At 34.6% G+C, this 27,153-nt stretch overlaps 4 protein-coding genes and 1 pseudogene across 8 annotated transcripts; 1 reads left to right on the top strand and 4 right to left on the bottom strand.

The window, feature by feature from the left end:
* Positions 1 to 170: 170 nt before the first annotated feature.
* LOC120182146 (NADPH--cytochrome P450 reductase-like) lies at positions 171 to 2,547 on the top strand. The gene is made up of 10 exons (XM_039187143.1): positions 171 to 270; positions 357 to 551; positions 644 to 736; positions 914 to 1,136; positions 1,225 to 1,307; positions 1,394 to 1,549; positions 1,744 to 1,840; positions 2,005 to 2,154; positions 2,236 to 2,313; positions 2,423 to 2,547. Exons 1-10 carry the CDS (start codon positions 188 to 190, stop codon positions 2,534 to 2,536), a joined length of 1,272 nt encoding a protein of 423 aa, XP_039043074.1. The 5' UTR covers positions 171 to 187; the 3' UTR covers positions 2,537 to 2,547.
* Positions 2,548 to 4,390: 1,843 nt separating this feature from the next.
* Positions 4,391 to 8,714, bottom strand: LOC120182151 ((DL)-glycerol-3-phosphatase 2-like). The gene is made up of 6 exons (XM_039187147.1): positions 8,571 to 8,714; positions 7,546 to 7,770; positions 6,806 to 6,866; positions 6,498 to 6,645; positions 5,705 to 5,784; positions 4,391 to 4,540 (listed from the first exon to the last, which is right to left on the bottom strand). The coding sequence occupies exons 1-6, from the start codon at positions 8,638 to 8,640 to the stop codon at positions 4,444 to 4,446; spliced, it is 681 nt and encodes a 226-aa protein (XP_039043078.1). The 5' UTR covers positions 8,641 to 8,714; the 3' UTR covers positions 4,391 to 4,443.
* A 2,460-nt stretch (positions 8,715 to 11,174) lies between these two features.
* LOC120182166 (DNA repair protein XRCC3 homolog) lies at positions 11,175 to 12,125 on the bottom strand. Its single transcript, XM_039187162.1, has one exon. The coding sequence runs from the start codon at positions 12,107 to 12,109 to the stop codon at positions 11,219 to 11,221; it is 891 nt and encodes a 296-aa protein (XP_039043093.1). The 5' UTR covers positions 12,110 to 12,125; the 3' UTR covers positions 11,175 to 11,218.
* Positions 12,126 to 12,884: 759 nt separating this feature from the next.
* On the bottom strand, positions 12,885 to 18,288 carry LOC120182168. Of its 5 annotated transcripts, XM_039187164.1 has the most exons (8): positions 18,274 to 18,288; positions 17,862 to 18,133; positions 15,937 to 16,254; positions 15,471 to 15,585; positions 14,534 to 15,160; positions 14,278 to 14,389; positions 13,559 to 13,622; positions 12,991 to 13,473 (listed from the first exon to the last, which is right to left on the bottom strand). In XM_039187164.1, exons 3-7 carry the CDS (start codon positions 16,017 to 16,019, stop codon positions 13,597 to 13,599), a joined length of 963 nt encoding a protein of 320 aa, XP_039043095.1. In that variant the 5' UTR covers positions 16,020 to 16,254; positions 17,862 to 18,133; positions 18,274 to 18,288; the 3' UTR covers positions 12,991 to 13,473; positions 13,559 to 13,596. The 5 variants fall into 5 exon arrangements, with proteins under 5 accessions (XP_039043098.1, XP_039043095.1, XP_039043096.1 ...); XM_039187167.1 differs by lacking the exons at positions 12,991 to 13,473; positions 17,862 to 18,133; positions 18,274 to 18,288 and adding exons at positions 12,885 to 12,958; positions 17,504 to 17,746; XM_039187165.1 differs by lacking the exons at positions 17,862 to 18,133; positions 18,274 to 18,288 and adding an exon at positions 17,504 to 17,746 and having other exon boundaries at positions 12,991 to 13,485.
* A 6,670-nt stretch (positions 18,289 to 24,958) lies between these two features.
* LOC120182189 lies at positions 24,959 to 26,729 on the bottom strand (annotated as a pseudogene).
* Between the last annotated feature and the right edge of the window lie 424 nt (positions 26,730 to 27,153).

The following is a 27,153-nucleotide window of genomic DNA, read 5'->3' as shown; positions in this document are numbered from 1 at the left end:
TTGACTAAAAAAATTTTAAAATAAAATTTAACTTAATTCAAAAATTTATGAACTTAAAATTTTTAAACTCCATTTGAACTTAAAATAGTAGTCTGCTGATATAGTAAAGGATTGTTTACCGTTTGCTTCATATTCATCTTCATTTTGTTTTCACCAAATCTGTCCCCTATTTGCTAACATTACTCGTATGATATTTGCAGGAGCAAAGCGCATAGTTCCTTTGGGTCTCGGCGACGATGACCAATGCATGGAAGATGACTTTACAGCATGGTATTAAGAACTTCAGCACTGTTTTGATCAGAAAGTTGAACAGTTTTTAACCTTTTATAATTTATTGAACTATCTTGTTTTTCTAGGCGTGAATTAGTATGGCCTGAGTTAGATCAGCTTCTACGTGATGAAGATGATGTGACAACTGGTTCTACTCCATACAATGCTGCTGTTTTGGAATACCGAGTTGTATTTTACGATCCTGCAGATGCACCACTTGAGGATAAGAAGTGGAGTAATGCAAATGGTCATGCTATTTATGATGCTCAACATCCATGCGGGTACGCTAGAATGGTTTTTCCAGATGTCCAGGTAGACATTTTGTTTGATATGATTCTTTGATAATTCTGACCTTTTCCACCCTAACTTGAAGGTCTAATGTGACTGTGAGGAAGGAGCTTCATACTCCTGCATCTGATCGTTCTTGCACCCACCTTGAATTTGACATTGCTGGCACTGGACTTTCGTAAGTTGCTTTCTTGAGTCTTCAGCTACTGGATTGGAAATTTTTGGTGTTGATATAATGCCACCTCCCCCTGTTATCCTCATTTTCTAATACTAGATGCTGAGTGTAGCTAACTTTAAGTTTTCCTTTTTAACATCATAGTGAACTCTGTCTTCTCATAATTGTCTTCCTTTGCAGATATGAAACAGGGGATCACGTTGGCGTTTACTGTGAGAACCTTGATGAAGTTGTAGATGAAGCATTGAGTCTATTGGGTTTATCACCAGACACTTCTCTCTCTATTCATACTGATAAAGAGGATGGTGAGCCAATTGGTGGAAGCTTGCCTCCTCCTTTCCCACCTTGTACTCTGAGAACAGCGCTGGCACGAAATGCTGATCTTTTGAGCTCGCCAAAAAAGGTTAGACCAACTATTTTATTGATAAACATAATAACGGTCTTCTCTCTGTGAATAAAAACTCTAACTCTTTAATGAATTCCACTTCTAGTCTGCCTTGCTTGCTTTGGCTGCTCATGCCTCGGATCCAACTGAGGCCGATCGACTAAGACATCTTGCATCGCCTTCGGGGAAAGGTTAGAGGAATGAATTTATATCACTATTGTTACCCTATTTTACTGCTTATTTGTATACTGATACACTGTCTGGCCTCTTATTATACAGGATGAATATGCACAGTGGATTGTTGCAAATCAGAGAAGCCTCCTTGAGGTCATGGCTGAATTTCCTTCAGCTAGGCCTCCTCTTGGTGTTTTCTTTGCAGCGGTTGCTCCAAGGTTACAGCCTAGATATTATTCAATCTCATCCTCACCAAGGTAACATTATTTTTCTTATCTTCTGTGTCTTTGGCTTTGTGAGAGGAAAATTTCTATTGTGTCATTTGGCTCGATTTTGGGGTGACGAATCTCATCTCCAGATCAGTTGCGTGTTATAGTTTTACCTCTTGAAATTAAAAGCATTGTTTTTCGTAGCACTTCCTACATATTTACCTTCCATGATCATGCTTCAGGATGGCACCTTCTAGGATTCATGTAACTTGTGCATTGGTTTATGAGAAAACGCCAACAGGTCGTATTCACAAAGGAGTTTGTTCAACTTGGATGAAGGTACTCAAAATGTTTTCTGGTACTAATTTATGAAGTCAGGAGGGGTCAACGTTTTAAGTTATTTTCAGGAGATAATGATAGCATATGTTTCCTGATTGATACCCTGTTTGCATCCGTTATTTTCTCCAGTCTAATAATGCAAAATTTCTTTCCATTAAATACAGAATGCTGTGCCATTGGAGAAAATCCAGGACTGCAGCTGGGCACCCAGTTTTGTAAGGCAATCGAACTTCAAACTTCCTTCGGATACTAAAGTGCCCATTATTATGATTGGCCCTGGTACTGGATTGGCTCCCTTCAGGGGATTCCTTCAGGTAGGTTTTGTCATCTTTTCAAGGTTCTTCATGTTTGAGCAAATTTTATAAACTAATTATCTGTGTTCTTTTCTTTTTCAGGAAAGACTTGCCCTGAAAGAAGCTGGCGCAGAACTGGGTCCGTCCGTATTGTTCTTTGGTTGCCGAAACCGGCAAATGGTAAGTCACGCACTTTCCTGTCCTATGATTAGTGTTATATCTCCGGTGGGTTTAGGGATACATCTTTTGTAATTTGAACAAGGAGGTTTAATTCAACATTTGCTTTCAGGATTACATTTACGAAGATGAGCTCAACAACTTTGTGAACAGTGGTGCACTTTCTGAGCTTGTGGTTGCCTTTTCACGTGAGGGACCTACAAAGGAGTATGTGTATCAAAGTTGAGGAGTGTTGTGATTCTTTTTTTAGTGTTGAATAATTTTTTACGATGTAATATTTCTTATGTAAAACACACAAGTCTAATGTAATCGGGGAGCATGGTACTGGTATCGGAGTGTCGTTGAAAGGAAGATCCGGCAGTTCCGTTCAAATGACCCATCAAATGGTGTTGCTACTTCCTGAATTTATAATATTAATTTAATTAATTAAGACATTTCAAAGATAAATAATGGCAAAAAATGTGCGTGTCCAATTCTGTCTTGTAAGATTAAAGAGCTCTGGTTGATAGGATTTCATTATTTATGATTCTAAATTATGAGATTTATAAAATATATAATTTGATTGATTATGTAAAACTCGTAAATCTTTATACAATAATATATTTAATGATGAAAGGCGAAATTTATATCCAAATGTAAACAATTAACGTCGGGGAAATATTATATTTTGATTGACAAGGTCAAGAAGTGTAATCAAAACAAGTACCACTAAAAAAACATAATAGCACCATAAAATAGAAGTCCATAAATTGATATAAACGAAGTGAGTTGACTAGGGTAGGGTGTAATCAAACCGAGTCGAGTTTTAGTATTGTTAAACTTCATTCGACTTGAAAACTTTCAAAATAGAATTCAACTAGACTCAAGCTCGTAACTAAAAATTTTTAAACACAAACTCGAAAACATGAATTGAAACTCGTAAAAAACAACTTGAAACGGGGGGAAAATCTTAAACTCAAACTCGAAAACATAATTTGAACTCGTAAAAGCTCGAAATGAAAAGAAACTTAAACTTAACTCGATTGAAACTTCAAATTCAAACTTAAACCTTATATATGAAAATCTTATTCTGAATATTTAAAAAAACGCATAAATATTACTATTATTAATAATTTATTTTTTTAAAAATAAAAACTTAATATATTATATTTTTCTGATTTATTGCGAGCTTTTCAAGTCGAGTATCAAGTAACTTATTGTGACTCGTTAAGAATTCGAGTCGATCTCGAACTCGAGTTTATTCAAGTCAAGTTTTGATCAAGTCAATCTCGAATAACTTATGATTCTTAGGTTTGACAGCAAAAGATAAATAAAAAAAACAAATAATAAATAAATAAACATGAGTTATTGACCTGAAGCGTGATGGGTTGTTGTGAAGAACAAGAAGTGACACCTCTTCACATATTTGCTTCACGTTTACTGTCACTGTCACCGTCACCACCCCATCACGCTTTGGTGGGTAAGGCTTATGCTTGTTATTCTTTCTAATTAACAATAATCAAATTCAATTGCCAAGCATAATTCAATAAATAATTTTCTCCACGTCATTTTATATTTGACCAAACAATTAGGTGTATAAATAATTTCAAAATTATTTACTAAGTCTTATATTTGAATTTTATATTTCTAAAAATAACCATAAAAAATAAAATACATGATGCATTTTTAATTTTATTTGCGAAAGATGTTTCAACATAATAATCATTTTCTTTTTATTTGACCGATCTATCCAATTATACTGTGTAAAACTCTTTTAAGTTTACACTTTTTTATAACCATTGAATGAGAGAAATTAAAGGATGAGATTAACAGTAAAAAATGAGAAGATATTTATTGAAGGAAAAACGAGTTAATCTCAAGCTTTGATTTCCCTCAATCTAACGGTCCAGGCAAACACTGGCTTGTTTACCCTTTTCTATTATAAACCAGAAAAGGGGGGGAAACAATCCGTAAGAGTCCAGAGACCAACGCCCAAAGCGTTGTAAGCTCATAAGCATATAAATAATTGTCTTAAGCCAGGCAATGATATATGTGTGAAATCTGATAAGGTTTAGGGTCCAGACCCTTTTGAATTACTTACTTGGGTGAAATGGAGATGAGGTTTATGCATTTTCAAACGCAGGCAAACCCCACTCACTTGGGTTGAAATCCAATAAGGAGCTCAGAACTTGGTCTGCTATAGCATGGTGGGAGCTGTCCAAGCCTTGGATCTGGAACCATTACCACATTCCTACACAGTGTCGAATAAAAGCAGGAAAAAGAAGAGTTTAATACGAAGGAATTCGATGGAAGTTTCGAACTCAAAAGAAACGAAATAAATACTTTGCTGTGCTGTGCAAACAGATGAACATATCAACCCATTTGTCTAGAGCAATGGCAGGAACTTCAAGCCTCATCAGAGGCCAAAAAAGGCTAATGATGTAATAATGGTGTTAGATGACTGATATGTTCCGATGCGAACTAAAACTACATCACATATACAAGTATGTCGCATTTCTAAAACCAGGGGAACATTGCAATGATGTCCCTACTCATTAACCACTGGTATTATAAAGCTAGAGAATATCTAAATAAGGTTGAAATATACAGAGAATCTCCCCAATATAGAATCTTAACCCTAGAATTTGGTCCAAAGATCAAATACCGATATTGCTAAAACTGACAAAGCTGTATAGAACCTTATCAATGCATTCATTAAAGAGAAACATCGTGCCATAAGTTTAAGCTCCATTCAGTATTAATAGTCATGCCTCCTTACATCAACCATTAAGGAATTAATCGACAAATCATGCATCATTCTGAACTTAGATATGACAGAGTTTTTGTGATAGAACAGAATTATAACCATTCCTTTTACCGCTTTATAGAACCAATGGAATTAAACAAACATTTAATGCCATCGTCTCCACCATAAAAGGAAAAAAGGAGTCCTGATCCTAGCATGCCAAAGGCTTGCCATCTATTCCGTAGGCCAAAAGTTCAACTATCAAAGGCCATCAACAATTTAGAGTCTTGATAGCAATTTATATGAAAAGATTTTGGGTAAGCCTTGAACTGATAAAGGGTGGAATGTAAAGAAATATATCTGTGCAGGTGTTAAATAAAATGAGCAAGTAATCACCACAATATTACACATAATCCCATCACCAGTGGTGGTGAATCATTTAACCGGCTACTAAGCAAGCGAGATTAATGTTAATGAACTGGATAATAGTACTTATAGACTTATAGAATAAAGAGGTTATTTTATATGAAATTAACTCAAACAGCATAAAATAAACATAAAAATAACAGAACTAATCGAATTGAGAATCCAAAAAGTAAAACTTAGAACATTAAATCTATGATGACTAATTGTACTTGTTAATCAATAAAAAAAAACAATTTTACTTGCATCCCAGCATTTTTGGCAGCTTGAGCTCCTGCAGGTGCATCTTCAAACACAAGAATTTTCTTGGAATCTACAGGCCCAACCTGTTAATACATAATTTTTCTATCATTTTTTATATAATATGATCTTGGATTGTTTCAAAGGCAACATAGAAAGGTCACCGCTGAAACAAGACAATTCAGCATGTTTGCATTGAGAAAACTGGGGATAACTCGAATCTGAAAGGAACTGGAAAATACCTCTAGCAATAGAATAAAGTAAAAAGAGAATAAAAACTACCATTTATATCATTTTATTAAGTACTATTTTAGTTCCTTCAAAAGTTGAGATTCTTGTGAACATTGGAATTTTTAAATCAATTTCAGAAATGAGGTCCCCCTAGGAAAATAAGCTCCATTAGCAATTATGTCATAGGTTCAAGCCAAAGAAACAACCTCTTGGGAAAGCATGGTAGTGCTAAAAACACCGACAGTCCCTAGATTCTGTAATTCATCAACCGCATGCACTAGGCAGTCCTTTGTTATTTTTGAATATGACATTTATGTTCATGAATGGTGAACATTAAATTCCAAATGATCTCAAATTGTCTTTCTCGTTGTGTGTAAGTTCTATCAAATTCAAACAAGCAGGGTACTAAGTTCACCAAAAATCACTTTCATGTGATTATTTCTTACTTTGCTTTACTTCTCATATAACTAAAACACCAAGAATATACTCTTCAATTCATGCATGTCCAACCACAAGTTAGCATATTCAAATGTCAAGTACATTAAGAGAACATGGATTGATATCATACCTCAAACCTTCTAGCAGCAGCTAAGAATACATCTGGTGCAGGCTTCCCTTTTTTAACTTCCGGATCATCACCAAGAACAATATGATGCATGAGTTTAAAAAGCTCACCATGTCTTTGTGTTTTTAGCTCAAAATGCTGCCTGTGGCTTCTGCAAAATACATCTTGTAAATGATGTTTGCATGGCACGTCAATCGTTTAAACATTTCATTAAGGAGCTCAAAGTTCATTCACACTTGTGTATGAGCTCCATGTTAAGTTTTGAGTAAAAAAAAATTAAAGGGAATAAGAAGGGAAATGACAATGCTTACCCTGTTGCCAAGCAAATTGGTACTCCTTTTGCATGCAAATGTTCAATTAAACGGCTAGCCCCTGGAATAGGAATTTACAAGAATTTATCACTTAACTCAGTTGCAAAATATAAGAAAAAGAAAATAATAATAATCTGCAAACTAAGCATATACCTACATCTTCCCCTTTTGGAGCACAGTTTCATACAATAACAATCATCAAATCACTTTTCTTTGACAAGACTTCAAATATTAATAAAGTTTCATTGCCAAAAGTAGAAGGTGAAGCAGCTTCAAACAAGACTTCAAATACTAATAAAATTTCATTGCCATAACTTTCATTTAAACTTTCATCTCACTTGATATAAAATTTCACAAAACACAATATTTAAAAATATTTTTTCTAATTTCCTTGTCTTAAAAGTGGTTTTTGCATGATAAAAAAATTACAATCCATTTTTAAATTACTTTAAATAAGAAATATCATCCTGACATCAATTAAAGTGATTAAAAAATCACCTGCTGGAATTTAAACTCACACAGAAATTGAATTATGATACATAAGCATGACTGCTACATGATCTGTATAGCAAAGTCAAAGCATTGAATATAAAAAATAATGTCTCTCAAAAAACAATTAAAAAAGACAATGGACATGTGCCTTTGGATTAATTATTATCACTTCCAAATAAAAATGAATAAGCTAAATAGAAAAGTCATTGATCAATAAATTTATTGATAAATGTCCGGAGAAATAATACCTGGCATGAGCTCACTAGTCGGAAACATACTTTGTAGCATTGACTCTCTTTCTACAAGGAAATCCTCGGCTGAAAGAGAATCACTGATCCCAGTCTCTTCAACAAACACACGAGCTGCTTCTATCGCTTTCATCCCCATCATTTTTGCCTTGAGAGACCAATCAAAAGTTTTGTTAAATCTAGCAAGAATCTTTTCCTGGACTTCAGTGTAGAACCTCTCTGTGTCTGCAGAAGACAGTAGCAGACACTTGATTAGATGCTAAGTTCCTTCTAGAAAAGCTTTTATATACCACAAAATTTATTGTACAATATGTAGATGTGAATGCAACTCCCATAAAACCTTAAGAAACAGTGAACAGAAGGTGAAACGGATAATAATCAAATAAAACAAAAGGGATTGCATATGAATGACAAGTCATGAATCGAAAGCATAAAAAACCATAAAACCTTAACTGTGAGAAATGATTGCATAAATCTGAGATAATGTCTACAGAGAAGTACTGGTTTAGCATCTGATGCATTGGACTAAATTAGCAGTTTTTTTAGCCTTACTTGGGGGGACAAACACTTGGATAAATCACAGCACATGGAAGAATAAAGATCAAAATGTTTTCAGTAATCAAGTATTGGACCTAAATAGCTACTACAGAGTAGAAGGATCCACGATTCTTTAACTACGCTGATATTCGGCCACACCTCTTCCAATAAGATCAAATGTTAGTAATAATTTTAATATCACCACCTCATACATTGTTTATACGGGAATTGAAAAGGATGAGATGGAAACAAAATATCAAATCGGACAGAAAATCCAAAATTCAGTTCCTGACTTCCTGTAGTTAATTTAAACCAAAAGCTTAGCTCAATTCATCCGTGTAATCATCTTTGAGAACTGACATCCAAAACATCTTCGATTCAGATTCAGATCCAGATATCTAAAACTCATCTCCTATACCAGACTGCGATCTCTTCGTCAGAGAAAAAGAATAAGGGAAGAAAGGAGCGAATGCAGGGAGTGAAATTACCGAGTAAGAGACCGTCCATGTCGAAGATGACGTGAGTAATCATGGGCCTTTTGACTGAAACATCCGCCATTGCAAATCAATTACGGTTTTGGCAGGATTCCTCTTTCGAGAGTGCTTGCTTTACTAGTCTTCGCTCAAAGCAAAGTTTATTGAACAAGAACCGCGTGATCTATATATGGCACATGCCTTCCACCCATACCCAATGGCAATGGAGCTCAAACAATTTCAATCTGCTTCTGGGCCTCCATTTAAATGCCTCTTGATTTGGATGTTTCACACCCAATTTGTTGCGACCTAGGCTCGTGCTGGTATTGTTGTAGATACTAAATTGACATGTCACATTCTACTTTTTTGTAAGAAGGCATCATAGGTCCCTATATTTTTGAAAAAAATTAATTTGATCCTCATATTATTTTTTTTCTCTCAATGTGACCCTTTAACTCAAAAAACAAACCTAATATGACCATTTGACCAACATTTCCCGTCGTTAACTATTACGAGGTTGATGTGGCAGTTCAGTGTATTGATGTGACAGTTTAATGTATTGACATGGTAGTCCATCTGCCACATAATCAAGCACCGTGAACTGCCACGTCAGTATTGTGGACTGCCACATCAACACTATAAACTACCATAGCAGCACCGTAACAGTTAACGACGAAAAACATTGATCAAACAACCACATTGAATTTATTTTCTAAATTGGAAGTCCACATTATTCTTTTTTTTTAATACAGGGACCTATGATTTTTGTCTTTATTTTTTAATCTGGTCAGTTTTATAATTCTTAATTCGAGCTGCAGTAATTAAATATCTCAAGTTAAATTATATCATAAATTTTGTATTATGTTTAAGTTAGAGATATAATTATTTGTTTCTAGTTTGATTGTTTAATATCTTTATAATTTAATCATATTTCCTATAATAATTATATAATCATTATGGATTGAACTTAAAATCATAAATTTTGAAGAAAAAAAGATTGAAATTGATCAAATTCCACAATTTACTTGAAGGACAATAACAACACGAAACACAATATCACAAGCAAAATACAATGCCACAACTTAAATATATTAGTATTTTTTTATTAATCTAGAGTAAATACAGGGTAGTAATTCCTTTATTAATGAGGTTGTATAATTCGTGTAAATATATTAGTTAAGATGTAATAAATATCACAATATGATTTGGTTGGATCCGAAAAAAATTAAGAAACATAATATTAGGGTAGCAAAACTCGATTCGAAAAATTGACTTCGAGTTGTAATTTCATAAACTCGACTCAACTCAAAAAAAATCAAGTTCAAATCAAATTGTAAAATACAACTCGAATAACTCGAAACTTTTAGTAATTCGTAGCTTGAAAGATTGATGTTGCAAAGCACAATGCACGATATCGAATGCTAATTGTTAAAATCCTTGACTCAATGTCTAGCAGATGGTATATACAGCACAACTTCACCAAACGGTTCGGAAAATGTGAAAACTAGAGCAATGCTAAAGGTACCTCACTTAAGCTTTTCGGCTGCAAGGCAGACTCCATACTGAAAAAGAATCGGTTTGTATTTTAGCATTTAAGTGAAAGAGCCTTAAGGACATTGAACGAAAAGGGAAAAGAAAGAGCCTTAAGGACATTTGTTTAACACCCTACAATAGATGCATATTATGATTACTACATATTCTAAAAGAAAGAGCCTTGAGGACTTTAGCCTCAAAGAAAACAGCTCCTCCACTGCCATGCTATTCTTAAAAAGGGATAAGCTGTTATAGAATGATGACAAATTCGTTACATGCTATCCAATAATCATTTTGTAACCTTAAGACACTAAATATCTATGATTCCAATTTTCCAGAATACCAATTAGTTGACATTGCTATACCATATACAACACAAAGTGTCAAGCCAGAATACTATCAATAATAGGATTAGAGATATCAACTGATCAAACCAAATAATTAGCACCTTTCCACTGACTTATCCAATTGCTATATGCAGGTTGTAAAGAAGTTTACCTTAGAGGTTTAGTTCTGATTCTGGAAGCTTGTTCTGTACCGGAGTTTGCTGCGTCTCTGGACTTGATAGAGATTGAAAATTTTCATTGGAGTTCTACGACTTCAGACGTTGATAGAGACTGAAAGAAAACACATTTTTACAACCTACACTAAAACAAGTTACAATGATGTCTCTTCTTGACAACATGGCATAACTCTACTGCCCTGATAAAACCAAGTCAACAATCGTGGCATGCTGGTCAAAAATGAAAAAGAGAAAGAACAACTAACTCATAAAATCTCTAGCAATAGCTAGAATGTCACAACATAAATAAAAGAATCAGGGACATTATGAAGCCTGAAAGAGAAGATCATTGAAATATGTTCCCAGCTCAAATATGCGCTTATGCCTTAGTTACATAAAAGCAATATCCATAATTTACACTTGAAGAGAACAAAAAATCATTGGAAAATCAATCTAGAACCACTCATGATAAACAAAAGAAGGGATAAAGTGCGCTAGAAGAAATGTGAAAACACAAAGAAAAGCATGGTGATTCTCTCTTCTAAACTCAATCATAAATAAAAAAGGCTCCAAGTTTCAACAAAGCAGCCTCCAGATGATTTCTTATTGTACAAAATCAACCAGTAAGCTATCTTTCAACTCCAAAAAGCCCTTCTCTAGTGATCTCAAACTCACAAGATGATTCAGGCAAATGGGGGGCGTAAACAACATAAAGTTTTCTCCTGGTTTTCTTAAACACAAAATCACTGCTTTCCCCATTTAATTTTCCATTCTCTTCACCAATAACCTCTTCAATCCTAGATAAGAATAACCTTGAATTAACACAATTAGCCCAAGCCAGCCCCAATGCAGGAGAAACCCGCCTACCAGACGTATATAAACATCCTAAATTCCCAATCCTCAACCCATTTATCCCCTCATTAGGTCCCATCAAATCAACCACCTGATTCGTCACCAAAACTGCTAAATTAAACCTCTTTGCAAGCGCCTTTAACTTGGAAGATATTTTAAAGAACAGGGATGATCTTCTCTTAAGCTCAACCGGGGTGTTGTCAAACTCAGACCTAAACAAGGCAGCGATCGAATCAATCACGATGAGACGAACCGGAACTTGGGTTTTCGAATTTTCAATGAAAGGCTCCGTTTTAGACATAATCTCGAGCAGGTGATCAACAGAGTGTACACTCTGCACAAATATACGATCGCAAAGGTTGTCATTAATGGGGAAATAGCGGGCATTTGAGGAGCGAAACGAAAGACATAGCTGGTGAAGGCGGCGGAAGGGGAAGGGGAACTCGGTGTGCAGATAGAGAGAGGAGGCGGCTAGACCGCCATGGGAGACAGGGAGTTGGACATGGAGTGACAATTGGAGACAGATTTGGGTCTTGCCGGAACCGCTCTCTGCGACGATCTCAGTCACCGAATCGCAAGGAATGCCGCCGCCGAGCAAGCGGTCAAGGATTGGGCATCCTGTCGTGCACTTTTGGGAGGCTAATTGAAGGAGGCTTTGCGGCATCATGTTTGCCCAAAATTTTGGTATTTGCCCTTTGGGAAAGATTACGGACAGTGGCGCCTTTTATTTTTTCAAATAATAGAGCATATCATATAAAAGAAAGGGTAGGCTACGCGTTTCGCACCAAAACTATCAATTTTATTTTGTTTGGGTATCTAAACATTCATATTTTTCAAAATCATACTTAAAGTTTAATTTTTGTTTCATTTTAGTACTCTTTTAAAATTTAACGTTAAGTTTTGATTATTTTTTTTTTAAAGTTTAGGTACTAAAACATACCAAAATTAATAGTTTATGTACTAAAATCATTAAGTTTTTAACGACGAGATACTAAACTGAAACAAAAACTAAACATTAGGTGTAGTTTTCAAAAAAATAAAATTTTAGATACTAAAATATACCAAAATTAATAGTTTAAGTATTAAATGCGTAATTTACCCTAAAATAAAAGTAACTTGAATCCGACTGACTTAATTTTTTTTATTCAAATTCATTTTACAATATAATGATTTTATTTAAATAATCTCAAATACTAGGTTCAACTCTTGAACAAATCAATATAAAAATATATAAATTTATACTACCAAAAAGATAAATTGCAGCATAAATCATTCGATTTTAAAAAATTATAAATAAATCATTTAGTTAATCAATTGTTATAAACATATCATTGAATCGTTTTTTTTATTAATCTGGAGTAAGTACAAGACAATATATGTTCAAAAACAATTTTCGATCATTTGACATTAAACGTTCACACCCCTGAGTCGTATCATGTGTCATAACTTCAAAAGACGTTAGATGTCACATTGATCTCCTCATTCAATTCGTTGGATTAGATTCTCGAGAATTTTTCTGAAAAAATTATAAAATCATTCATTGTCAACTTCACCTCCAAGTATGTTCTTTCAATTCATTCATCATATAACATGATTCACTAAATTTGAAGAAATTACAACTGAAGCAACCCTTCTAATATTAGTTCCAAGTACCTGCAAGTGTTATGAAGGCAGATAAGTCCCTCATAATGCCTACAACCGACAACCATTCTTGATGAAATATTTATATAAAATGTATGAGCAATGAAGCTTAGCTCACATGGCAACATGACTGTCCATGTTACCAAATCCTATATATATATACACACACACACAGACATGCGACAACCAATGCGTTTACAGAGTATCACAAGGAAATCCAGATCGACATACAACTCCGGTCTGAGTTAGCTCCGGCTGCCTCTCCCACATATAGAGAACAACAGGCAAGAGATTCACTGTCATACCAAAAAGTTCCAAGCTTCAAAGGGAAGTCGGAAATTATTAGAAGATCGATGCTGTTCTTTCTAAATTATGGCACATTAGAGCCACCTAGAAGAAATACTGGGTTAAATTCAGTACCTTTGACTACATTGCAAAGAAAATAAGTTGATGTATCTTGAGGAGATGGGTTTACCTGTTGTTTGATCCACACCACACAGCAGCCACTTGCTCTCAGCTTGAATACAGTACAAAAGGCACTGCAGTGCATTAAAACAAAATAAAGGTTCTTTCCATAGTTTAAAATCATGAATTAATGTCATCACATTAGAATTAATCACAAATTTATGATGCCACTAAATTTACAAGTATTAGATGAAGATTTGAAGGCACATACATAAACTACTACTATCCCTAAACATGGTATTAAAAATGCCAGATTACTACTAAAACCGAACATGTGATTCCATAGGTTGTTTGTTGTTTAAAATCCATTTTTTTCTGCAAACAAGTACTGAACTAGAAGTGTTCAGAATGAAAAGATCATTATTGGCATTGTTAGGAAGTGGTCTGAGTTATTAGCTCGTAATTGACGAGCTTTCAATCGATCGACTCAAAGGTTCTATACACAGCAGGGAAAAGATGAAAAGAATGAAGCTTAGAAATGCTCAATAGACAAAAATGGAGAAGAAACCATAAAAAGACATGGATGCCATTGAAGATTTGTTATCTGCATCTGATTTCAACGTCGGTTCACGTTTTTTAACCGAAGAAAAAATCTATAAGGAAAACTCCCACATGATTGGTCATAGACATTCAATTTATAAACATATTAAAGCATATGCTTTCAAGTGTGCAAAGTCCTGGTTTAGCTGGAAACTAGAAGTCCTAAATTCGAGTAGAGAAAGAGATCACCTATTAGAAAAATGGCAATCAATAAAATGAGAGTGAGTTGCAGTGAACAACTAAACTGCAATTGCACTGGACTTTGTAATTGTCTCTGTAATGCGCCAACACAGCCAAAGCACTGCAATACATTGAATTTATTATGTTCCCTGAGAACTCAGCAAAAATCCATGCTCAAAATGTTGTTTATAAAAGAAATGTAGCATGGCGTAAAATCGGAACAAAGAAGAAACAAAGTATACAATGCCCCTCTCCTGATTCTTACCTGACTGAATAAATTAAGTGCACCTTTCACCTGTGGAAGTTCTCCACACCTTCGCTTAAGGAAGAAAGGCTTCGATCCTTTTTCCTTAGGAGTCGCCTCCATGCCTGACCTGATTTGACTTCTATCTTCATATTCATCAGCAATTACAATTTTCAATGTACCAAAATTTGAAGAGCTCCATGTTCTTTGTGTACTATTTGTTCTATCAAGTCCAGAACTAACATCATCCGTCTTTCCAGAACTTTCTCCATCATCTACATCAATGACACACTCAACATCTTTGCCAAAATCATTAGAAAATTCGACTCCAGGCATATTCCCATCGCAAGAAGCATCGACATTAGGATCGGTGTCCTTTTTCTTCAGCAAAAGAGTGTTTGTCTTAGATGGTTGCAAGCTTGGAGAGGATCCAGAAAGGAACATGGCCAAATCATCACATTCCTCTTCATCCAAATCTACCCAACGAAGGGGATGCTTTCCCTCCTCGATAAAAGCTTCTTTTAATGCAGCTTCCACACGGTGAATCTGACTCTCAATGGCAGCAATAAATTGTCTGTGCCTAGATGCCCTACTATCATCACAATGATGTCCATGGCTCAATCTTATAGCTCTCTCGAACTCTTCCAACTGAATACATCCACAGTTTAACATCGTGCAACGACTAAAATTAGCAAATGGTAGGGTAAACAGACAGAACATCAAATAAAGGTTGGGGATGCAAAAATGTCTACGCTTTGAGTCCACGACAACGGTAAATATCTAATTGAACAATCTGGGGTAATTTTATCTATTACAACATACTAAATTCAAAAACTACAATAAAATTCCAATTCCTCAAGCTTCCACAAAACGGATCAAAAGTAATGATATCTACCAAATACGAATGTCCTAGCTATTTCTATTTTAAAGAAAAACGAAAGAAGGAAAGGTAGCATGCCTGCCATTTAGCAGTACCCAACGCAGTTTGCAACTCTCGACAAAGATCGGCCGACCGCGAAGCATTTTTCCCATTTCTCCTCTCTTTGGTCCACATCCTATATGCTGATTCCATTCTGGAAAAGGTGAAACCAAGAACATACATGAAGCTGAAGCTTCTTATATAAATCCATGCTCAAAAGTGTTTGAAGCAGAAACTTGTTATAAACGCTATCATATGATTGATTACTAACATTATGCATTCAAAATCTTCATTAAATTTTGCAGAGAACACGCATGTGAACTACCTAGCCATTGTTCGCAAGCAGAAAAAGGAAAAGATTATCCTTTTATCATGATTTTACAGAAAAGGAGAAATTAATCACATCACCAGCAAGAACCCATTTATTTTTTTTACAGAAAAATAAGGTAAAATTGATAATAAATAATAAAAAAAACAAAGCAATGAAAGAAAGAGCAGAACATACACATCAGCGGATTCTTGAACCTCTTCCGCTGTAGAAAAGAAGGCGTCTTTTTGCCATAAATCAAAACTGTTAACAACCATCATCTTCTTCCCCTCTCTTCTTTCCTAACTGCTAAGAAGAAGCAGAGAAGAAAAGCAAAAGAGAGAGAGAAGGCTGAAGAGATTTCTATACTTCTCTTCGCCTTTGTTCTCTCTTTTTGCAGCTTCCAGTTTCTCTAATTCCGTGCTAAGGATCAACAACCGGAGGTTCTATCTTCTGTAGTTTCATTACCGAACTTTTTTATTTATTATGACCAATCATAGAGTCCCACGTCAAAACCTGCAAACAGTCCTAACATACGTGTTTTGATTGTAATGGTTGGTTTCATGGAATTTTAAATGATTAGGAGCAGGTGATTAAGATAATCGGTCATTTAGTAACTAAATTATTAGTTTTATTTTATTTTATTAGTTAAACTTTTAATTTTTTAAAATCATATTTAAAACTTAGTTATGATTATGAAAAATTAAAAATTTAAATTTTAAAATTTTAAAACAGATTAAAATTAATAATTTAGATACTAAACTTGTAATTTATCCATAAAAGAAGATGAATAGTGAAGTTGGGTGTGTGTAAGTGTCAAGGGAAAATGACAAAAGGGACAGAATGGCGACTGCTGAGTTGGACCGCCATTTTCTACGGCAACAACCAGTGCATTTTCGGACATCCTCATGGGCCATATTTAACATTTTATTCAAGTGGGTCCTTTCAATGCACTATCTTATTAAAAACAGGCTTACATAATAAATTAGCACTGTTAAATTAGACAACAACCAAAATTTTTTTGAATACATTTTATTCAAGCAGGTTCTTTCAATCTACTTCTATAATCATTATATATATATATATATACAGCTAGAGACGAACGTAAAATTTTATGATAGGGATAACGAATTTATAGAATTTTAAGAGGCGACGAACATATAATATTTCAGAGGAGCGAAAACAAAATTTTAATACAAAATACATATAAAAAAATCTAAAATATATGACAATTTTAAATTTTTAGTGGAACGACGGTCTCATCCACCTCTCTTGATCCAACCCGTGGCGGACCTACAACTTGGTGAGGATGGGCACTAAAATCCTAATTTTCTTCGATTAGTACTTATTTTACGAACTGTATTCACCTGAAATTTTATTTATATTCATCCCATTTAAAAATTTAAGGCAATATGGTAATTTTTGCCCCTATAGTAGACTCAATTTATCACTTTCATCCTTATCGTATTTTCTCATCAATTTAACAAACGAAGTTGCTCGATTGCATCATTCAATATCCTACCCCTAACTTAAAACCCTAAAGCATAACCCATAACCTCTAAACCTTAAACCTTAAATCTAACTCAAAGTTTATAATTTATGATTTTAGGTTATGGGTAGAGTATAAAATAATACAATTGAACAACTTCGAGGGTTAAATTCATGCGAAAATATCATAAGGACGAAAATGATAAATTAGATTTATTACAATGACAAATGTGTCCTTTAAGTCAAAATTTTATGTTACAAGCATATATGTGTCTACCTCAAATATAATAATGGATTCGCCCGCTGGATCCATCCCTGTGTGTATCACGTGCAAATAGAGGACAATCTTCACCTAAGTAAAGATTATGCATTTATATCTATATCACAAACTATATCTTTCTGCCAATGAATAAATTAGAGTTGACCTAATTAAATTAGGTAAGGGATCTGCCTTACCCACTACTTCAATTAGCCTCCCTTAATAGTTTATGTAAATTATATGTTTAGTACTTAAATTATAAGTTTTGGTCTATTTAGTACTTAAACTTTCAATTTTTTAAAACAATACTTAACGTTTAGTTTTCGTTTCATATTAATATTTTGTCATTAAAGACTTAACAGACGAGCTCACTGACCGTCGCATCCTTCGGTTAATGAAGTCCAAACTTTTCAACCCCTTGAACGTGATTTCGGCCTCCTTTTGACCGAAAAATACTTCAAACTCTCCAAATCGACAATAGACTCTTCAATTTATTCATCATTCGATCTCCGTTGTCAACCGTTCGAGGGCTTGAAATTGGACTATGTTGGTCGACTTGTCATTCTCTCGTGGTCCATTGTTCAGATTGGTTATCCATCCACATGAGCTATGCCCCGTCAGCCCATCTGTAAGTTTTTAAGGCGGGTACTGAAATGAAACAAAAATTAAACGTTAGTTATAATTATGAAGAAAAAAAATATAAGTTTAGATACTAAAACTAACTTAAATTATTAATTTAAATACTAAATACGTAATTTATCATAATATTTTTGGTGAGTACAACTTACATTACTTGCATTGCAAGAGGCTTGTATTTTATGTGGTGACTGTCAGGACACCTTGGAACGAACCTACAAATGCCATCTCTATTCTTTTTCTTTTTTGAGGGTGTAGGTGCACGAGGTAGGCCATGGTATTAAAATAAATTTATAAGATCGATTATCGTAAAATTTAGGGGGGAAGGCATCGCATGTGACACAAATCAAAATATGTGGTACCAAATCGTATCCCAATATAAATGTCTTTCCAATCCATTCAATCACAAATTAGAAAGTGGCGAAAGCAGTCATCGAGTAAAGGGTAAATTATATATTTAATATTTAAATTATCGGTTTTAGTTTATTTTAATATTTAAACTTGTATTTTTTTAAATCATACGGAAAGTTTAGTTTTTATTTATTTTAATATACGTCGTTCAAAATTTAACGCATTTAATATCTAAACTATCAATTTTGATCCGTTTTAGTGTATAAAGCTTTTTTTTCAAAACTTAACATTAAAATTTAAATTGGATGTTAAAATAAAATAAAAACTAAATTTTAAATATAAATTTAAAAAATAATAAAATAAACTAAAACTAATAATTTAAATATTAAATGTATAATTTATCATTTATCCAATTGAGTAAATAAAGTATAGGCGGCACGCCATTAGTCATGGCCCATGCTTATTATTATTAATTAATTAATTAATTAATAAAATAAAATAAACGACAGTTCATTCGGGGTGGATACGGTTGGCTATGGTCTATGCGCCACAAAAACAGCAATCAGCAGCCCGTTTGACCAAAATCCATTAATTAATTCAATCCTAAGCATCATATTCAACTCGGCTCTGGTTTTACAAGCAATAATGCACCCTACTCTTCTTCTACTCCGCGAATGATCACGGGATTCAAATTAGATATATTTTGATTTAATTTGATTGGGTTAGATTTAAAAAAAAAAATTAGATTTAAATCTGGTCAAATTTATTAGATAATAGGATCAGACCGGGTCGAGTTTACGGTGAAAAAATTCAATCCAACCCAAAAAAATAATATAAAAATATATTATATATTTAGAGATAATTACAAAAATATCTCTCTTTATATTATTTTTCAATTAAGTTCATATTTATTAACTAAAATTAATAATTTTATATTATTTCAGTTCGGGTCAGATGAAATTACTTTAAACTCGGGTCAGATCGAGTTTTAGGTGGATGTATAAAATTTTCGGGTTTGGTCGGATTTACCGAAAACCCAACCCGACACATGCTCATCCTTAACTCCACCTTCCACCTATGGGTCAAATTGGATCATATTTTGACCAATCCAATCTACTCTAAACCCTATTTTCTTTTTAAAAAATCCGATCTAATCAAATTAAAACTCGTCAAATTCGAGTATCGTGTCCAATATTCTACTTCGCAACGCTATCGGAAATGTTAATATTTTTTAACATCTCCGGTAAAGCATTACCTAAAACATTATTTTTTTATACTGGAAATGTTAATATTTGACGCTACCTAAAATGTTTAATATTTTCGGTAAATCGCTACCTAAAACATTATTTTTTCTACCGAAAATGTTAATATCAGGCGCTACCTAAAATGTTATTTTTCTACCAGAAATTAGGTAGCGAAATTAACATTTTCGGTAAAAAAAATAATGTTTTAGGTAACGTTTTATCGAAAATGTTAAAAAATATTATTAATATTTTTTATAATATATTTTCTTGACCGTATATTAAGGTTGACGTATAGGATAACTACCTTAAATAATAGTCTTGTTTTTGTTTCAATATAGATCCAAAAATAAGCTAGATACTTGGAGAATTGACTAAAGCCTAACCTAGAAAATTGAGAGGCCTCTGTTTTAAATTTGAACTCGCCTAGTAGGCAAGGCAACCTTGCTGAATGCAAGTAAGCCTAATCAAGAAGTTGTTTTGCTTCGAGAAGGTAAAATCGGACAACCGACCGATCATCGGACATCTTTTCAAGATGTTGTGCCGTAGTGAGTGGGTTACTTTCGACCACAACCGCTGCTAAACCCATCTCCACAGCTAGACGAATACCATGGGAGATGGCCAACGCTTCAACGATGCCAGAATGACGTGATTGCGGGACTATAATAGCGCGATCAGCAACTACCCCACCAGCACTATCACGAAGAATGACACGAATCGCTGACGTAACAGGTGGTCGATCCACTGATTTAAATACTATACTGAACCTTTTATTTGTTTTATTTAAATATAATTGAATAATCAACTCCATTGATGACATGTTCATTGCGTTTTTATACTCAACCTTTTATTTGTTTTTAAACGCATGGACATGAACCCGACGTGTTCCGGCTCAACTCGTTCAGATCGGATTTAGATCATGTTAGATTTTTTAGAGGTTATGTTCGGGTCGGGTCAGATAATTACAATAATACCCTTTTGTATATTGTTTTTTCAATTAAGTTTATATTTTTATTGAATAAAATTACTATTTTTTTAATAAATATATTATTCTAAGTCGGATCGGATTCAAATTTTATCTCAAGAAGGCGGGTTGAGTTTGGGTCGGGTGGAGGATGTATAATTTTCAGATCGGTCCACCACCCGACCCGACCCATTCGCATCCCTAGTTTTACGACTAGAAGCCACAAATTAAAAGTTGAAACAAATGCGGTAAGAATTTCAACATAATGTAACAGACACAAAATTTTATGTTAGGGGACGAAAACAAATTTTCATTAAAAATACATAAGTAAAATCTAAAATATATGATAATTTTTAAGAGGACGATCGCCCCCACCCACCCGTAAGTTGTTAAGGCTTCGTCTTGATTAATTCGGATCGATTCGAGTTGCACAACTAGTTTTGATAGGTGAATCTGCATTCACAATAATTTGAACTCGAGAATTATTTAAACGGAATCAATTTATTTATCACTTGAACCAACCCGTAAGTTGTTAAATCGTGACTCTGAAATTAACGCACATCTCTAAAAAGGGCTACCATTGAGAAAGAATAAGCTCCAGTAATCAGCATAGTTTTTTTTGTTTACAATGTAATTTTTTTATTATACACTATTCGAACTCTAATTCAAGATTATAATGTATAATAAAAAGTTTTAACAGCGAACCTTAAGTTGATATAGTGGTACGGGTACGAAGTGTTAGGTTCCTTAAATAATATTATAAATTCGAACATTGAAATTATGAATAAAAAAGATTGAATTACGAGAACATACCTAGTCATGGATTGAGTATTAAAAAAGGGTAAATTAATTTAGAAACTAAATTTTATTCTCTCTCTTATTTTATTTATAACACTTTAAATCTTTTCAATTTACTCAATAAACTTAATGCATTAGGGTTTTTTCACTAATGACGTTATAAATGAGATTTTATATACATGCAAAACGATGTCGTTTTGGTGAAAATATTATTTTTCTAAAGTAGTATCGTTTTAATACCGTTAACTATTTAACGACAGACTGATAAAAAAACTCAATATATTAAGTTGAGTATAATATATTTGAGTTCCAACCTTTTAACGTAAACCGTTGCACTAAAAGTGCATATATTCTCCGAGGATTCTTCAACATTGATCGGAAGTCCATAATTTATGGGCCTTTTTCAGCTTCAGCATCCTAAAAAGGAAAGATTGTATTCGTGTTTGACAATGTGCTGCAAAGAACGGCGACCAATTATTCCATTATTATAAAATGGCAAAAGGATAATTTTTGCCCTTGTACTAAACTCAATTTATCATTTTCGCTCCTATCGTATTTTTACATCAATTTAACTCTTGGAGTTACTCAATTGCATCAATTTATAATCCTACCTCTAACTTAAAACTCTAAATTATAAGCCCTAAACTATAACTCCATTATCTCTAAACCCTAAACATTAATTTAGGATTTTAAGTTAGGGTAGGGTTATAGAATGATGCAATTGAGCAACTTCGAGGACTAAATTGATGCGAAAATATGATAGATAAAAATGATAAATTTAATCTACTACATGAGCAAAAATGACCCTTAATCCTTATAAAATCTAGCAATTTCACCTTCGTCCCAAATTTTGGACTAAAAGTGGCTATCAATTTCACCTTCATCCCAAATTTTGGACTAAAATGGCCACTTTTAGTCTAAAGATACCAACGTTTTTCAAAATAACGCTGCAAAACAAGAAAGAAAGGGCCGAGAACAATAAACGAGAGGTGGCTTGTAATTTTCTCAAGGGATGGTGATGTGCGCCAAATATCCGCATGAATGCTTCAATGTCTGACCAGTCTATTCAAACTAAGCTGTAAATCGGATTGTGTTCATAATGGGACGGAGTCAGGATTCCAACTTAAGGAAGCAAAATATAATTAACCATAGAAAATGAGGATGGTAAAGTATAATTAACCACAAAAAATAAAGAAAAAAATTAAAATAAACTAAATTTTGGAACCTTAATTTCATATTTTTCCCATATATGTTTTAATAATAAAAAATGAGGGTTGGGGTCAATGGCCCAGGAACATAAGGTGGCTCCGTCCTTGTGTTTATAGAATGTTTTCAAGTCATTTCTCCTTCAAGCTTGGATCAATTAGTTCATTCGGGAGATAAATTTAAATTTATAAAATTTTAGAGGGACTAAAACAGTTTTTCAATAAAAAAATACATAGAAAAAAAATCTAAAATATATGATAATCTTAATATTTTAAGAGAGATGAATATCTCACCCACCCATTAGGGGATCCATCCGTGAGTTCATTACCCATCACCCATTAGTAAAAAGTTACCTAAAATTATTATTTTATATGTGTATAATTAAGTTTTGACAATTTAGATATAATTTATTATTTTCTTTCTTACGATATTTTGGTATCAATTTAGCCTCCGAAATCGTATAATTGTATCATATAATACCCTAAACCCTAAAATCTTAAATTATAAATCCTAACTCAAAACCATAAATCTCGAGTCATGAACCCTAAACTTAAACTTTAATCTTTAAACCTTAAATGCTAACTTAAAACCCGAAACAAAAGTAATTACTTTAAACATTAATGTAATTGAGGGATGGGTAAATTGATGCAAAATTATTATAAGATGGGAAAATGATAAACCATATCTATTATAGAAGCGATAATGACCCTTAAAGCCAAAAACAAATGAAGAGTTAGCAAATGGGGATGTGGTGCAAAAGGGGAAGCGAATCATTTCATTTGGTACGCTTTGTTTCCTTCGTAACAAAAGAAACGTGAACGTCAGTCAACTTCTGTTAAAGAAAAAAAAGGAAGCATTACTCTTTCACTTTTTTCTCCTCTTTGTCCACAACCATATCCACTCTCAATGCCCTTATAATGCAATCTGACCACTTCATCATCATAATTGGTACATGACTCACCAATATATCACTTCCCATGTTTGCATTAACGGCTGAATTAAGATATGAAGATCTAATCCACAAGACACGCGAAAGTACAAGGGACGACAACTTAATTTAAGGTTAAATAATAATAATTTTGAGTGTAATTAAAAATATAATACAAATTATAATATTTTAAGTTATGTTCAATCTAAAATATTATGATTTTTATCACACTTTTGATTGCACCCTAAAATCACCGTTTTTTGGTCTTGTATTAAATTGTCGCACACGAAAGTCACCCACGAGGCACAGCCCATAGCTTTACAACTCAAACTCAAAAGGTCAACTACTGCTCTTCTAACTTTGTAGTTGCCTTTTGTTTTTGTCACTAAAATCTCTACTTTTTCCCTACACAAATATTTTGTTGTTCCAACTTTACACCACTCGCTTTGCCCAATTTAACCCTACAAATACAAACAAAATACCTCTAATCCCTATCCACTTACCATGTCAGCTTCAAAACCAAGTTGTAACCTCAAAGTTCAAGACAGTTTTGAGCAGGGAAATGAAACAACTTAATTGTGTTCAACAAAACAAGAGATGTTTTGGGTTGATTTTAGAAGGAAAAGACCGTTTAACTGAATGTCACCTTGTCCGTAACTCACAGCTATTGACTAAATGAAAGGAGTGGGTATTGCATTATTGTCAAGCCGTGGAACTTGGTTCAAGAAAGCAAAGCCTTTCATGTCATTGCTAATTACAACTTGATAAAAGTGATTTAACATAAGCTTATTTTATTTTTTTCTTATCGTTTCTAAAACTTCGTCCTGACTAATCCGGATTAACTCGTCTCGTACACTTGATTTTGATGGGTGAGTCACCCAATAGTACAATGACTCAAACCTGAGATTTTACTTATCAAACTGTTTACCACTTAAACTAACCTCGTTAGTTAAAGTTTATTTTCTTAGATCTTAATCTAGGCATCAACTTTGCCCATGTGTCATGTGCTACATTATTTGTAAACCCCCTCCTTTCCCTAGGAAGATTTTGCAATGGAAGCATGTGCAACACAAGAAAAAGGAACTCCTCACATGGCCAACCACACCTACATACATTAGTTGACCCTATTCTTATATGTAAAGGGACAAGGGGAGGTAGGTTAGTAGATTATCCCCAACGTTAGATTGAGCACAATTTTCGTAAAAGACTTCTATTATAAATTGCTCTCAGTGAAATTCGATCCCACAATCAAAAAATTAAAAACCTTGCGCTCTACCAACTGAGCTAGACGAGCAATTCCACACCCACATACATGATACATGCTAATAATCTTATCTTGGCTTCGCATGAATAATAATATAAGCTATATTCATTATTAAACTAGAAATAAGATAGATGGAAGGCCAATCATTTCTCCTAACCCTTTGTTTTTTCTCCTCATCCCAATAGTTCACATCATATTCCTTCATGTCTCACCAACAAAATTTGAAAGATCTTTGGTCCAAACTTCAAACACCAAATTGATTTCTTACACCTTCAATCTTTCTGAATAAATTAAAAGGAGAAAAAAAGAAAGTAACTATCACTTCAGCTTCTCTTCATCCTCTTTTTTCTTGCAAGGTTGTTCAAATTCAGATCCTTGGTTTGGAGGACTCTCCAATGCCCTTTTCTCCTGCTCTTCATCTTCAATGATACCATCCGGGCTTTTCTCATTCAAAATCCCACTTTTCAAGTTCTTGTCTGCCCTTGTCTTCAATGCCTCCAGCAACTCACTGACGGCTCTTTCCTTGGAACGCCGGTTCTTAATTAAAACTTCGCTGATATCAGCCGGGGTCATCTCCGCCTTGTAGACTACTTCGGCGAGTTCCTTCAATACATCGGCATCCAAATCACTTTCATGGTATCCCAGATAATTCTTCAACAGTATCATCAATGCAGGGTAGGAGCAATAGCTCATGAAGATATGCATATCCATCCTCCCACATCGGAGCAATGCAGGGTCAAGCTTCTCAATGTGGTTGGTTGTGAACAAAAAAATCCTTTCACTCCCACAACAAGACCATAATCCATCGGTGAAATTCAGCAGCCCGGAGAGGGTGATGGAATTGCCTCCATCTTCACCGGAACCCGACCCGCATCTCATTTCAGGGTCGTAGTAATTCCTGGTGCCTGTGTTGTTGTTATTCTTCTTCCTGTTAGTCAAATTAATTGAACAATCAATGTCTTCAATCACGATAATGGACTTGGAACTCGTTTTCATCAGCAGCTTCCTCAGCTCAGAGTTGTTATGGACCTCGGTCAATTCAAGGTCATAAATATCGTAACTTAAGTAATTAGCCATGGCTGCAATCATGCTGGATTTGCCTGTCCTGGAGGACCATACAGCAAGTAACCTCTTTTCCAGGCTCTGCCGGTCTTCTGGTAAAAGGATTGGCCATTGGCGAAATCCTTGAGATCATCCATGATCTCCTGCTTCTTCACGGGATCCATAGCCAATGTGCCGAAGGTGCTCGGATGCTTAAACGGAACCGACTCCCAAGGATGTCCCCTTGAATCCAAAGACCCGCCTCGAGAATTGGTGTACAACAGCCTGTCTTGATTCTTCCTACGGATTTCATTAGCCTTCTCCATTATGTAATCCAGGTAGGAGTCGAGAATCAAGGCCTTGTCCCTCTTCCTGATCCGCAGGGTGAACCCTCTTTTCTCCTCGGGCAACGGCCGCCACGAGAAGGTCTGGGCCTGCCTCTGAGTCACGACGTGTTCCCAAACCACAGTGACGCCATCGAACGCATCGACGATGCAGTCACTGTTGGAGAGACCGAACGTTATGGCGCTGGAATTGAGAGCACGGGTGAGGCTCAAGCGGCTACCGTTGATTGAAACGGAGGAACTCAAATAGAGCTGGACGGCGTTGTAGAGCTCGTTGGTGTTGACGCCGTCGATCTCCGTGATGTCAAAGTAGCAATAAGAAGAGAACAGGTTGAAGACACGGTTGAAGAATTTGAGACAGGCGAAGCGGAGCTCGGGTGGGAAAATGACCTGAAGGAGGCTTTGACAAAAGGCCAAAACCCCTAGTAAAGAAGCAAATGAAGTCCAATACTCTTTCATTGTGGCTGATTGATTGAGCTTTGAGCAATGATAAAAGGGCTATCGCTTAATTTATAGACTAAAAAAATGAACAGGAAGATGCAAACCGGAAACTGAACTTGTGGAGATAAAAGAGGGAATAAAGCAACAGGAAAAAAGGGCTTTGAGATGGCTGGCTTAGGAGAGAGGTGGGATATAAGTATAAGGCAACACAGCAAGGTCGAGAGGAAACAAACAAAAAGGAGTTTTGGAGTTGTACCCTCTCTGATTTGGGGCTTTTGAGCGACTTACAGGATGTTTTGTTGGGTACCTGCACTTTCTATTATCATGGATTTGAACCACTTTGCATGATGGTTCAAGATCAAGGCTAAACATGACTCACTTGGGAAAAAGTAAACAAGAAATTCATGTAATTTAAAAAAAAAATAATGAGTTCATCGTATTATTTTTTCTTATT

Source organism: Hibiscus syriacus, unplaced genomic scaffold (genome assembly GCF_006381635.1).
Source record: "Hibiscus syriacus cultivar Baekdansim isolate YM2019G1 unplaced genomic scaffold, ASM638163v2 tig00112632_pilon, whole genome shotgun sequence".
NCBI lineage: Eukaryota > Viridiplantae > Streptophyta > Magnoliopsida > Malvales > Malvaceae > Hibiscus > Hibiscus syriacus.
Note: the sequence above shows the minus strand (reverse complement) of the source record. Positions and strands in the feature narration are given on the sequence as shown.